The sequence below is a fragment of the Ovis canadensis genome, chromosome 3 (genome assembly GCF_042477335.2).
Source record: "Ovis canadensis isolate MfBH-ARS-UI-01 breed Bighorn chromosome 3, ARS-UI_OviCan_v2, whole genome shotgun sequence".
NCBI classification, from domain to species: domain Eukaryota; kingdom Metazoa; phylum Chordata; class Mammalia; order Artiodactyla; family Bovidae; genus Ovis; species Ovis canadensis.
In genome coordinates, this window is record NC_091247.1 from 152,665,903 (window position 1) to 152,678,749 (window position 12,847).

The 12,847-nt window shown below is 36.3% G+C and overlaps 1 protein-coding gene across 3 annotated transcripts in view; it reads right to left on the minus strand.

Annotated features, from left to right (window-relative positions):
• LRRK2 (leucine rich repeat kinase 2) overlaps nt 1–12,847 on the minus strand; it is a 214,333-nt gene that overhangs the window by 192,002 nt on the left and 9,484 nt on the right. For all 3 annotated transcript variants that reach the window (XR_011255928.1, XM_069584612.1, XM_069584613.1), the window contains exons 5-7: nt 10,895–11,029; nt 8,391–8,525; nt 2,664–2,795 (exon numbers count right to left, since the gene is read on the minus strand). Coding sequence is in view for 2 of the 3 variants with exons in the window: in XM_069584612.1 (XP_069440713.1) it covers nt 2,664–2,795; nt 8,391–8,525; nt 10,895–11,029 (402 nt within the window). In the remaining variant the exon portion in view is untranslated. The remainder of the gene's footprint in view (nt 1–2,663; nt 2,796–8,390; nt 8,526–10,894; nt 11,030–12,847) is intronic.

The following is a 12,847-nucleotide window of genomic DNA, read 5'->3' on the forward strand; positions in this document are numbered from 1 at the left end:
ACTATTCTTAATTACATTAAAACATATTTACTGTAATTAAAATCACTTAATGACTACATAAAGAACTAAAAACATTTCATGCACTCATTCAACTCTTGCTTAGACAACAGAAATGACTGGGCCAAAAAACCCTGTATGTTTGAGTTATATAACTTGTGTTGTTTGATTCCGTCTCATGTCATGTTGCTGTTGTTTATTTGCAAAGTCTTGTCTGACTCTTTTGTGACCCCACGGACAGTAGCCCACCAGGCTCCTGTCCACGGGATTTCCCACATGATAATACTGGAGCAGGTTGCCATTTCCTTCTCCAGGGGACCTTTCTAACCCAGGGATAGAACCCATGTCTCCTGCATTGGCAGGTGACTTCTTTACCATGGAGCCACCAGGGAAGTCCCCCTCTTGTCATCATCATACAAAAAACCACGAGGCGGAGACTTCCCTGGTGGTCCAGTGGTTGAGAATCTGCTTTGCAGTGTGGGAAAGGGTTTGATTCCAGGTTAGGGAACTAAGGTCGCATATGCCACAGAGCAACTGAACCGGAGCACCGCAACTTCTGAGCCCATGTGCCCAACTAGAGTCTATGCACCACACTGAAAAACGCCTCATGATTCAGTGAAGATCCTGCGGGCCTCAACTAAGACCCAACACAGTCAAATAAATAAATATTTTTATACATGGCACTACAATATTCAGTGTACAAAACAGCTTAATTTTCCTGTCTTCTAAAAGATAAGGAAAAAACCTCCTTGTCATTAAATGCTTTTACTATAACTCACTAACAATTACCACATTCCCTTGTAGGAATAAGAATTAAACTTCTAGTTAGCTATATGTGTAATTAGATAATCCCTAAGATACACAGCCAAAATTGGAAAAGATCCTATACCATTAAAAGCCTAAAGCCCATACTAAATATTAATCAAAGTTTCAAAATCAAAAAGCAGATTAACTAGTGTAACTCTTCTGTATCAGCATCTTTCTATGTTCATACCTCTTCCACATTCATCCATTAAGCTGACATAATCCCCAGTCCTTAGTCTCTATAGTTTTGGAAAGTCATTTCAAAAAAGATTATTTTCTCCTTTTACTTTTACTTATCTAAACTTCAGCTGTCTTACCCTCTTTTCCCTACTATTATTTCTAAGTCACTGCCAACAGCTGCTCTACCACTGACCAACTTTGTGACTCTAAGCAAATACCAGTGGCCTTATCTTATTCTTATACAATTTAGGTGAAAATACATTATGTTACAAAAGCTGCCATAAAAAGATAAAAATACAGCTCAACATTTTCAATACATATAACTGACCACCAAAACATTATTAGCCAGAACTATGAATCACTTTTTTTAAAAGACAGAATATACTATGGAAAAAACAGAAAAGGGCAAATCAGGTATTCCACAAAAAAGAAAGCATGAAGAGCAAAGAAATATTTGAAAAGATATTCACCTTCCTTTACAATTTTCATGGCAATACAGATGGTAGTAGCATAAAATAAGAAATAAACCAATGTCCATGGATAGGAGAATGGATAAATAAACAGTGGTATACCTACATAATAGAATACTACATACAACAATGCCACGCTTCCCAGGTGGGTCAATGGTAAAGAATCTGCCTGCCAATTCAGGAGATGCAGGTTTCATCCCTGGGTCAGGAAGATCCCCTGGAGGAGGAAATGGCAACCCACTCCAGTATACTTCCCCATGGACAATCCCATGGACAGAGGAGCCTGACGGGCTATAGTTCATGGGGTCACAAACAGTCAGACACAACTGAGACTGAGCACACACACTGCATGCACATATAGCTATGTGCAAAATATTCATGAGTCTCATAAACACAATTTTTAAAAACTTGCAGAGGACAACATTCAGCCTGATACCATTTTTATTAAGCAATAACAAGCAAACATTAACAATTTTATTTACAGAGATATATAAACACAGTAAAATTTAATTTAGATCATAAGGTTTATGCTCTGGAGAGTGCTCACCTCTGTAGAGAAACTGGTAGAAGGGCAGAGTCCCGAGTAGCTTTACCAGCACTGCTGCTGTTGCTAAGTCGCTTCAGTCATGTCCGACTCTGTGCGATCCCAGAGACAGCAGCCCACCAGGCACCCCCGTCCCTGGGATTCTCCAGGCAAGAACACTGGAGTGGGTTGCCATTTCCTTCTCCAATGCATGAAAGTGAAGACTGAATGTGAAGTCGCTCAGTCGTGTCCAACTCCTAGCGACCCCATGGACTGCAGCCCACCAGACTCCTCCATCTATGGGATTTGCCAGTCAAGAGTACTGGAGTGGGTTGCCATGGCCTTCACTAGTAACATACTAATACTTAAATTTGATGAGGAGTTTTTTTGCATTGCACTTCATATTTTCTATATGTTATATTTATTCTTTTGTATGTAATAAATATTTACGTAATACTACTTCAAATATAGCATTAACAATAAGATGAGGCTTCTAATATTGCACACATTTATTTTGCTACTCCTTTTAAAATTCCACCTAAGCATGGCATGACAGTTTGCTCCTTTACAATATTTCCATCCAGGGTATGTTCATCGGCTACCTATCCACCAACATGCAACATATGTATGTTATATACACTTACATCATATAGACTGTGATAAAAAATTAACCAAGAGTTGTAACTTACCTAATGTAAGCCTATGGAGCAAGCAGCAACTCACTTCTTGAATTTTTTCACTGATAGGGAATGCTTTCATGGCTTCTACCACAATATTATAACACCTGACATTGCCACTCATGAGGACTTCAACATTACTACCTAAATTTAAAAAAATCATAATTATCAATATGGCAATAATTTTCCCCATTGAAATATGCATACAAACACATCTCATAGACATTTTAAATACATGGCAGTATAATGGCTACAATACCAAATTTAAATGTCATTTTCTGTCAAACAGCTATAAAAATACTGTTGTTCATTGTTAATATAACAGAATTTAGAACTCATCTCTAGGACTAAGGGAAAGTTGGTTTCTTCCTGTATCTTGGCTTAAAAACGTAAACAAATAGGCAAATCTGAAAAATGCTTTTATGGAAGTCAAAATATGTAAAGTCCTGGCCACTAGTTTTCAAATAAATGAATTTGGGGCCTGTTTCCTAATGAGGCAGTATTTCATTGGATAATAGATTTTAATTGTTCTTTTTTCTCAAACCAGTAGAAAGAAAAGCAACATTATATCACATAACAGAAGAGCTAGAATCAGCCATGATCTATTCCTATTAATTCTAGAAGGGCAGCAGAATAGCCAGTGTAAAAGCCACAAAACCAAACTTCCTGAAGGCTCTGCCACAGACAGGGAAAAGAATGGATGAAGGGGAGAGAAGAGACAAAATATTAAAATATATGACTAAGAGATAAACATAAATGAACCACAAGGAAGGAAAGAATTTACTGGAAAAGGCAATTAATCAATAGAGAGAGTATGTGAAACCACGTGGAGAAAATTAATTTATATGTCTCAATGAAACATTTACTATTCTTAAAACAGACAGAAAAAGGTATGCAAAACAATTTTATTTCTTTTTTGGCACAATCAAACCAACTTTTTTTCCTAAAATTACATTTTTAATGTTCAAATTGTATTTTAAAAAATGCTAAATATGAAAAAAGATGTTGTAATTAAAGAAAATGGCCTCTTAAAACAATTACCTGCTTTTACTCAGAACCACAGATATGATTTGCTCTAGATTCAAAGGTAGTCTAAAACGCTTGCTTATGTATTTTTAGTTGCCACTTTCTTTGACCTTTTCATTATGAATCAGCCCATTTACAGTGAGGATATGTCAATGTGGGTGGAAAAAAATGAATTTCAAAAGAGCCAGTACAAAACAAATAAATATATAGTCAAGGAAAGGCAAAATGAAAACTATATTCAGTTTGTTGGCAGGAGATGGCTCAGAGAAGTTTAAATTCCATTTTCTGGGGGCGGTCCAAACATGGCAGAGGAATAGGATGGGGAGACCACTTTCTCCCCCACAAATTCATTGAAAGATCATTTGAACACTGAGCAAATTCCACAAAACAACTTCTGAACGCTGGTGGAGGACACCAGACACCTGGAAAGGCAGCCCATTCTCTTCAAAAGGAAGTAGGACAAAATATAAAAGATAAAAAGAGAAACAAAAGACTTAGGGACTGCGACCCATCCCAGTGACGGAGTCGTGAAGGAGGCGAATTTCCCAAAAACCAGGAAACCCTCTAACCGGCAGGTCTGTGAGGAGTTTTGGACTCTCAGAGGCAACATAACCATGAGGAAAAAAAAAACAAAAAACTTTCCAAAACTGAACCAGGAAGAACTAGAAAATCTTAACAGACCCATCACAAGCACGGAAATTGAAACTGTACAGAAATCTTCCAGCAAACAGAAGCCCAGGACCAGACGGCTTCACAGATGAATTCTACCAAAAATTTACAGAAGAGCTAACACCTATTCTACTCAAACTCTTCCAGAAAGTTGCAGAGGAAGGTAAACTTCCTAACTCATTCTATGAGGCCACCATCACCCTAATACCAAATCCAGACAAAGATGCCACAAAAAAAAGAAAACTATAGGCCAATATCACTGATGAACATAGATGCAAAAATCCTTAAGAAAATTCTAGCAAACAGAATCCAACATACTAAAAAGATTATATATCATGACCAAGTGGGCTTTATCCCAGGGATGCAAGGATTCTTTAATATATGCAAATCAATCGATGTGATACACCACATTAACAAACTGGAAGATAAAACCATATGATTATCTCAATAGATGCAGAGAAAGCCTTTGACAAAATTCAACATCCATTTATGATAAAAACCCTCAGAAAGCAGGCATAGAAGGAACATACATCAACATAATAAAAGCTATATATGATAAACCCACAGCAAATATTATCCTCAGTGGTTAAAAATTGAAAGCATTTCCCCTAAAGCCAGGAACAAGACAAGGGTGTCCACTCTCACCACTACTATTCAACATAGTTTTGGAAGTTTTAGCCACAGCAATCAGAGAAATAGAAGGAATCCAGATTGGAAAAGAAGTAAAACTCTCACTGTTTGCAGATGACATGATCCTATACATAGAAAACCCTAGAGACTCCACCAGAAAATTACTAGAGCTAATCAATGAATATAGTAAAGTTGCAGGATATAAAATTAACACACAGAAATCCCTTGCATTCTTATACACTAACAATGAGAAAACAGAAAGAGAAATTAAGGAAACAATTCCATTCACCATTGCAATGAAAAGAATAAAATTCTTAGGAATAAATCTACCTAAAGAAACAAAAGACCTATATATAGAAAACTATAAAACACTGATGAAAGAAATCAAAGATGGCACAAATAGATGGAGAAATATACCATGTGCATGAATCGGAAGAATCAATATAGTGAAAATGAGTATACTACCCAAAGCAATCTATAGATTCAATGCAATTCCTATCAAGCTACCAATGGTATTTTTCAGAGAACTACAACAAATAATTCCACAATTTGTGTGGAAATACAAAAAACCTTGAAAAGCCAAAGCAATCTTGAGAAAGAAGAATGGAACTGGAGGAATCAACCTACTTGACTTCAGACTATACTACAAAGCTACAGTCATCAAGACAGTATGGTACTGGCACAAAGACAGACATAGATCAACGGAACAAAACAGAAAGCCCAGAGATAAATCCACACACCTATGGACACCTTATCTTTGACAAAGGAGGCAAGAATATACAATGGAGCAAAGACAATCTCTTTAATAAGTGGTGCTGGGAAACCTGGTCAACCACTTATAAAAGAATGAAACTAGAACACTTTCTAACATCATACACAAAAATAAACTCAAAATGGACGAAAGGTCTAAATGTAAGACCAGAAACTATAAAACTCCTAGAGGAAAACATAGGCAAAACACTCTCTGACATAAACCACCACAGGATCCTCTATGACCCACCTCCCAGAATATTGGAAATAAAAGCAAAAAATAAACAAATGGGACCTAATTAAACTTAAAAGCTTTTGCACAACGAAGGAAACTATAAGCAAGGTGAAAAGACAGCCTTCAGAATGGGAGAAAATAATAGCAAGCAAAGCAACTGACAAGAATTAATCTCAAAAATACACAAGCAGCTCCTGCAGCTCAATTCCAAAAAAATTAATGACCCAGTCAAAAAATGGGCCAAAGAACTAAACAGACATTTCTCCAAAGAAGACATACAGATGGCTAACAAACACATGAAAAGATGATCAACATCACTCATTATCAGAGAAATGCAAATCAAAACCACAATGAGGTACCATTTCACACTGGTCATAATGGTTACTATCAAAAAGTCTACAAACAATAAATGCTGGAGAGGGTGTGGAGAAAAGGAAACCCTCTTACACTGTTGGTGGGAATACAAACTAGTACAGCCACTATGGAGAACAGCGTGGAGATTCCTTAAAAAGCTGGAAATAGAACTATATGACCCAGCAATCCCACTGCTGGGCATACACACTGAGGAACCAAAATTTAAAGAGACACGTGTACCCCAATGTTCATCGCAGCACTGTTTACAATAGCCAGGACATGGAAGCAACCTAGATGTTCATCAGCAGACGAATAGATAAGCAAGTTGTGGTACATATACACAATGGAATATTACTCAGCTGTTAAAACGAATGCATTTGAATCAGTTATAATGAGGTGGATGAAACTGGAGCCTATTATACAGAGTGAAGTAAGTCAGAAAGAAAAACACCAATACAGTATATTAATGCATATATATGGAATTTAGAAAGATAGTAATGATGACCCTATATGCAAGACAGCAAAAGAGACACTGGTGTAAAGAGCAGTCTTTTGGACTCTGTGGAAGAGGGAGAGGATGGGATGATTTGAGAGAATAGCAATGAAACATGTATATTATCATATGTGAACTAGATCGCCAGTCCAGATTCAATGCACAAGACAGGGTGCTCAGGGTTGGTGCACTGAGATGACCCTGAGAGATGGGGTATAGAGGAGGGTGGGAGAGGGATTCAAGATGGGGAACACATGTACTCCTATGGCTGACTCATGTCAATGTATGGCAAAAAACCACTACAATATTGTAAATTAATTAGCCTCTAATTAAAATAAATTAATTTAAAAATAAATAAATTCCATTTTCCATTATTGTTCAGCCCCATCTACTTTTAACAGTTTAACTTTCCATGAATAAGATTTTATAACTATTATTAAGAAAGGGCATTCTTTCACAAAAGTTTTTACTGAAGTCTCATATCTGTAAGATTCCATGTCTGAAATCATACATTTATTACATGTAATATATTTACTACATATATATGAGATACAAAGTATGTAGTAATACTGTCAAAGCTTTAACCACACTGATTATATTACATTATCAGGTACTATTCTACATTTTTAACATTATTTAACTGATTTAATCCTCACAACTTTACACATGTGAAGATGAAATTATTACCAGATAAATGCATGTGTAAATCCTGTACAAGCCCCAATAGGTAATAAACGAAATAAAAAATGCTCATGTACTTACAAAACAGAAGGAATTGAAATCTGAAGTAATAGAAGCATTCACTGGTGGCATACAGAGCAAATTAAATTTTTTGTATTTTTTATTATAAAAGTGGCTAGATTTCAAAGCATCACCAAAATGCTAACCAAGAATCACAAAATAAAGTTCAAACTCCTTCCCGTGACTTTTCAGGCCTTTTAGCATCTGATTATGTCTCCAGCCTCATCCACTAATTCTTATCAAGCCCTTATCTCACCTCCATTAATCAGCATACAAGCAGATGCTCAGGGCTCTACATGTGCATTTCATACACACATGAATCCACACACTTATAAATATATTTACTGAGCTACTTTTATCCTCTTGATATTCCTATGCTTTCTTGCTCTAGGATCTTTACGCTTTAAGATGTCCACCCTTGGGTTACTGCCTGCACCCTACTTCATCTCACACTTTTCTGCACACAAAGCTGTCCTCATCATTCAAGACTCTGCTGAGAGATCTTGCCTCACTCCCTGTTTGTTCTCATAACCCCAGGTACTTCTGCCAACATTTGCCTTATAATACTCTGTAATCTCTTCTGTGCTTGTCTGTATCTTGTGCAGTACTATGGGAATAGAAAGGCAAGAAATATTTATATTTTGCTACTATTTCCCCAGCACAAAGCCCAGAGCCAGCAGCGGTACTAAATCAATAAACAAAAGTTAATCAGATGAATAAACAAATGAATGGCTTTATCACCTACAGGTTTCCAATAAAAACATTTTTGAAACACACTCAGAAAGAACATATACTGTAATTTTCAGGTTCAAGAAAGAAACCGTGCATGCAGGCTACTTACAAGGAATTGCTAAGGAATGTAAACAGTGCAATACATGAAGCACAATTTCCTCTTCATCTTCAAAGTTTTTTAACGCACTGAGCAATATCATATAATCTTTATTCTCAACAAATTCAGTCAGTTGCTCCTCTGAAACTAAAAAATGAAAGACAAAATACTGACAGAGCTAAAACATGATTTGAAAGTTTAGTTACTCAAAAATATAATATTCATGATAATTCATGATGACAGTATATACAACAGATATAAATTAAAGACTATACTTTAGCAAATATCCCTTCCTAGTAATTTTAAAATAGGAAAACGAGCGATTGAGGTAAAATAATTTTGTTTTGACCCATATCAGTTACTATTAGTTACTCCATGTTTTGAAATGTAGTGACTAGTTCTCAGAAAACCAAAATTATTTACAATTTCGTTTGAAAGACTCTAGAGAAAACTAATCTATGACTAATAAAGATGGCCTATTGAAGTGAACATATCACAGTACTTAAAAAGGAGTGGTTAGTGGTACACTGTTGAAGGGCAGCTAAGCTAAATGCATCAGTTTAAGAGGGATGAACTTCAGCAAATGACAAGTAATGAGACTTTGAAATACTCTATCTTAATGGTCTTGATTTCATCAGAGAACAACAAATGTCCTCATTAATTTTCATAACTAGTCTTTGGATCAAGCAGTGAGTTTCATTTAGAGTCATTTTATTGGGTGGGAACCTCAAAAACATGTATAAAAATCTGGTTTATCTAGCCTGAGAATAACACTGACATAAATGTTAGAAAATGCAGCACTCTTCATGATCAACATTAGTTTCTGTTGTTCAACTTTATACCAATAATCCATGTAATATAATGTGAAATTGACTGGGTTCTTTTAATAAATGTGGAGTGTCACCAAATCTTCTCATTTTATGGAACAGTTTCCAGAGCACAGTTTTAAATTTTGAAAATTAACTTTACAGGTGTCATTAAGTCCTGGGGAACCTGATACTCTTCAAAACTTCAGAAGTGTTTCTACTCTACATTTACAATCACAATATTGTTAGCGTTAATCTTTCTATCACAGTAAGATCTTCTTTTCAACATTCCTTGGTGCCTCTTCACAGGTCTTGGATCCCACAACGCTGGAGAGAATTATGTTAACCCTTCTTTCATGAATAATGATGTGCCCTTAAACTCCAGCACAGAAGATTACAAACTCTCAAGACAATAACTCCTCAAATTCTATTCTGCCCAATTCTTATCAAAAGCTTAGTTGCCAGACGTAACATTTAGAGAAGATAGCCTGAGAGACATGCACCTCCTCCATTTCTCTCCTCCACCAAGCCCCTTCATCAGAGAGCTGAGGCCCAGCCCAAGCTGTGCTCTTTGATAGACTTTCACTGAAATGACACTGTGTTCCTTACAGAATGTGTGCATTTTATCACCTCATCCAGGGAGACTCAAGGAGGATTTTGTCCAAGTCTCCCATGATTGCTTCTTCTGATTAATGAGTTTACTTTTATTTCAAGTAACTTTGTAATCAATGATGTTTCTGCCTCTTTCCTTTGCCTGATACAAAGCAAAGAACCAAATTTCTGATCCATCTCTCTGCAAAGATGAGAAGAGGATCTGAAGTAAGCAATAAATTTAACCTACCATCATATTTTCCCTTCACCCACTTCCTCATTCATTTTTCCCCTCTAATGTATTATGAATATCTATAAACTATTTGAAGTCTTTTTGGAATAAGGCAGGAAATTAAACAGTATAAGGTGATCTATTCCATTCCTGGAGCTGCCAGAAACTGGAATAGGTAAACTGGTATGGACACAGGGCCCACTGAGCTTCTTCTTATTCTAAACCCCAACCATTGGCTCTCACAATGACACAAAAGGTGCTCTCAAAAAACTCAGTCAACTGAACTATAATGGAGATAACTAGCTGTGTGCCCTCAGGCAGGTTACTCATTTCACTTCTCTGATCCATTTCCTCATCAAGCCAGTGGAAGAACCAAAGGTTCCAACTAACTATAAAATTACATGATTATCTCTGTCATCAATCTCAGTGTTATGTGATAAAATACATATTAGTCTTATTCCTAAGGGAAATTTTGTAAACTTTCTGTTCTTTAGCCAGAGCCTTGAACAATTTCTAAAATCTCTGGTGATGACTCAACATCATAAACCCAAATTTAACCTGTGCTTGACTTCAGTTTTACTTTTTTCTTTTTTAACTCCTACACATCTAGTTTACAAAGTGAACCTATGCCTTGTTAAGCAATGGAAGAAAGTTTACTACAATTGCATAACTTATAATCCATGAATGAAATTTATTCTGTAAAAAACAAGCAATATTTCTGAATTAACTCCATTACCTATCTTTCACTAACACCTCAAATTTTAATAAATAGTACAGTTTTAAATATCTTATCATGATAATTAATCCTACTTTTCCTACTATAAACCCTTATAAACCCTTTTTTCTTATATAAATATCAAAATAAAGAGTTGGACATTTTTAAATACCTCTCTCAAACAGCACATGTAAAACTTTACATCCAAGTTTCTGGACTTCATCACTGGCTGCAAATGTGCGCATGGCATCGAAGATTAACAAGAAAATATCATTTTCTTCATCCAATATCAGCAAAGTGATTTTACCTGTTTTGAAGAGAATAATAAGCTCCAAGTAAACAGCTGCTTTAACATTTAATGTCTTAATTTTTACATGAGGGCTATGATGGTTTGTGAACTTCTCCTTTTGATGAACCACTTAATTGCCCCAGCTGTTAGCCCTATCAAGATCTATGGTCTTTCTAAATGAGATAAATCCGCAGTACACTCACCTATAACTTTATGATTCCCAATCAATGACCATTACCAAGACCTCTTGCCCCAAACTCCTGAAATATTTCTGCCTCTTAAACAACATTGTCTGAATGCTTCATGGCCACCCCAAACCTCACCTACTCCAATTGCATCTCTTCATCAATGATACCACCTTGGATCCAATAGTTACCAGGGAAATTTAGGTCATCTTCCTTCTTTCATTCTCCCTCTTTCTTCTCATTCTGCCCAATCAAAGAATCAACTCATACTAAGTCCTTCAAGTCTAACCTCTAAATATTTCAAAAATTCCTTTTGAACTAGGCCCCTTCATTTCTATTTTGTTCTGGACCCCACCTCTCATCTAGAATGCAAACACAATTGCTTAACTGCTCTGCTTGGTGCAAACTCCTACCTAACTAGTTGAACCCCTGCACTATATTTCTAAAACACAAATGTGATCTATAATTCCCTTTTAAGTCTTCTAAGACAGTCTCATACTCCTCAGTCTGACAAACGAGACTCTTCACAGATTACATGTATCTCATCAGCCTCACGTCCCTCCCTGCGCTACTGACTCCAAACATGCTAAGCTCTCTGCTCATCACAAACACATTTCTTTTGATATAAATTTTTGCATTTGCACTAGCTAAGTGGAATGCTGTTGCCCTTTTCTACACCAAATATAATGCTACCTTAATGCAAGGCATAACATAAACAGCACCTATTCAGTCAATAAAAACTGTAGGTAGTCATAGCACACACATGTACAGCACATAACACATCAGACATAGGTTGAAACATTGACAGTTTGCTCTAACATCACCACAGCCCCACGAGCCATGTGTAATCTTCATGTCAGAGATGAGAAAACAGCCACAGAATTGACCCAGTAACTCTGCCCAAAGTGAACAAACAAGAGTCAGAGCTGGATTAAAATTTAGACAGGTCATGGACATGCCCTTAAATCCCACAAATAAGCCAAGCTTCTCTCTGTGTTCCTATGGTGGGTGGTTTTCTTCCTATCTCTGTTATGGTACTTTTCTTATTAAACTGAAATTATCTCTTTAAATGCTTTTTATCTCTTTGTTGGGCTGTTCAATTCTGTAGCCACTAATTGCATGAGGCTACTTAAACTCAAATTTAAATTAAGTAAAATTAAATAAAATTAAAATTTAGCTCCTCACATTTCCCATGTTCAACCACCACATATGGCTACGAGCCGTGATTTTAAACATGCACAGTATTTCCTTCATCGCAAAAAGTTATATTAGACCATGCTGCTGGACTGAGAACTTCTTCATTGCAGGAACTCTACCTCAGCTGTCTGAGAGTTCTCTAGTAGCCAGCGTAGCAGTAAGTGCCCAATAACTATCACATCAGTTAACAAATAAGCCAAACAAAAAGTGATTCATAAATTAGCCTTTAATAAAGTATCTGAAATGAACTCTAAAACACGGTAGAAACTTCCCTAAAAACTCAAAATTCTCAATGTTATATGGAAGAAATTAACTAGTCTTTTGCAAAACACACATCAAATTTCTTAACTGTCTGCATGCTGCTAATCTTAACATATTCATATTGCGAGATTTTTCAAATTCATAAACCACCTGTCCACCGCCAAATGGAGAATAAATCTTCACACACTCCCAA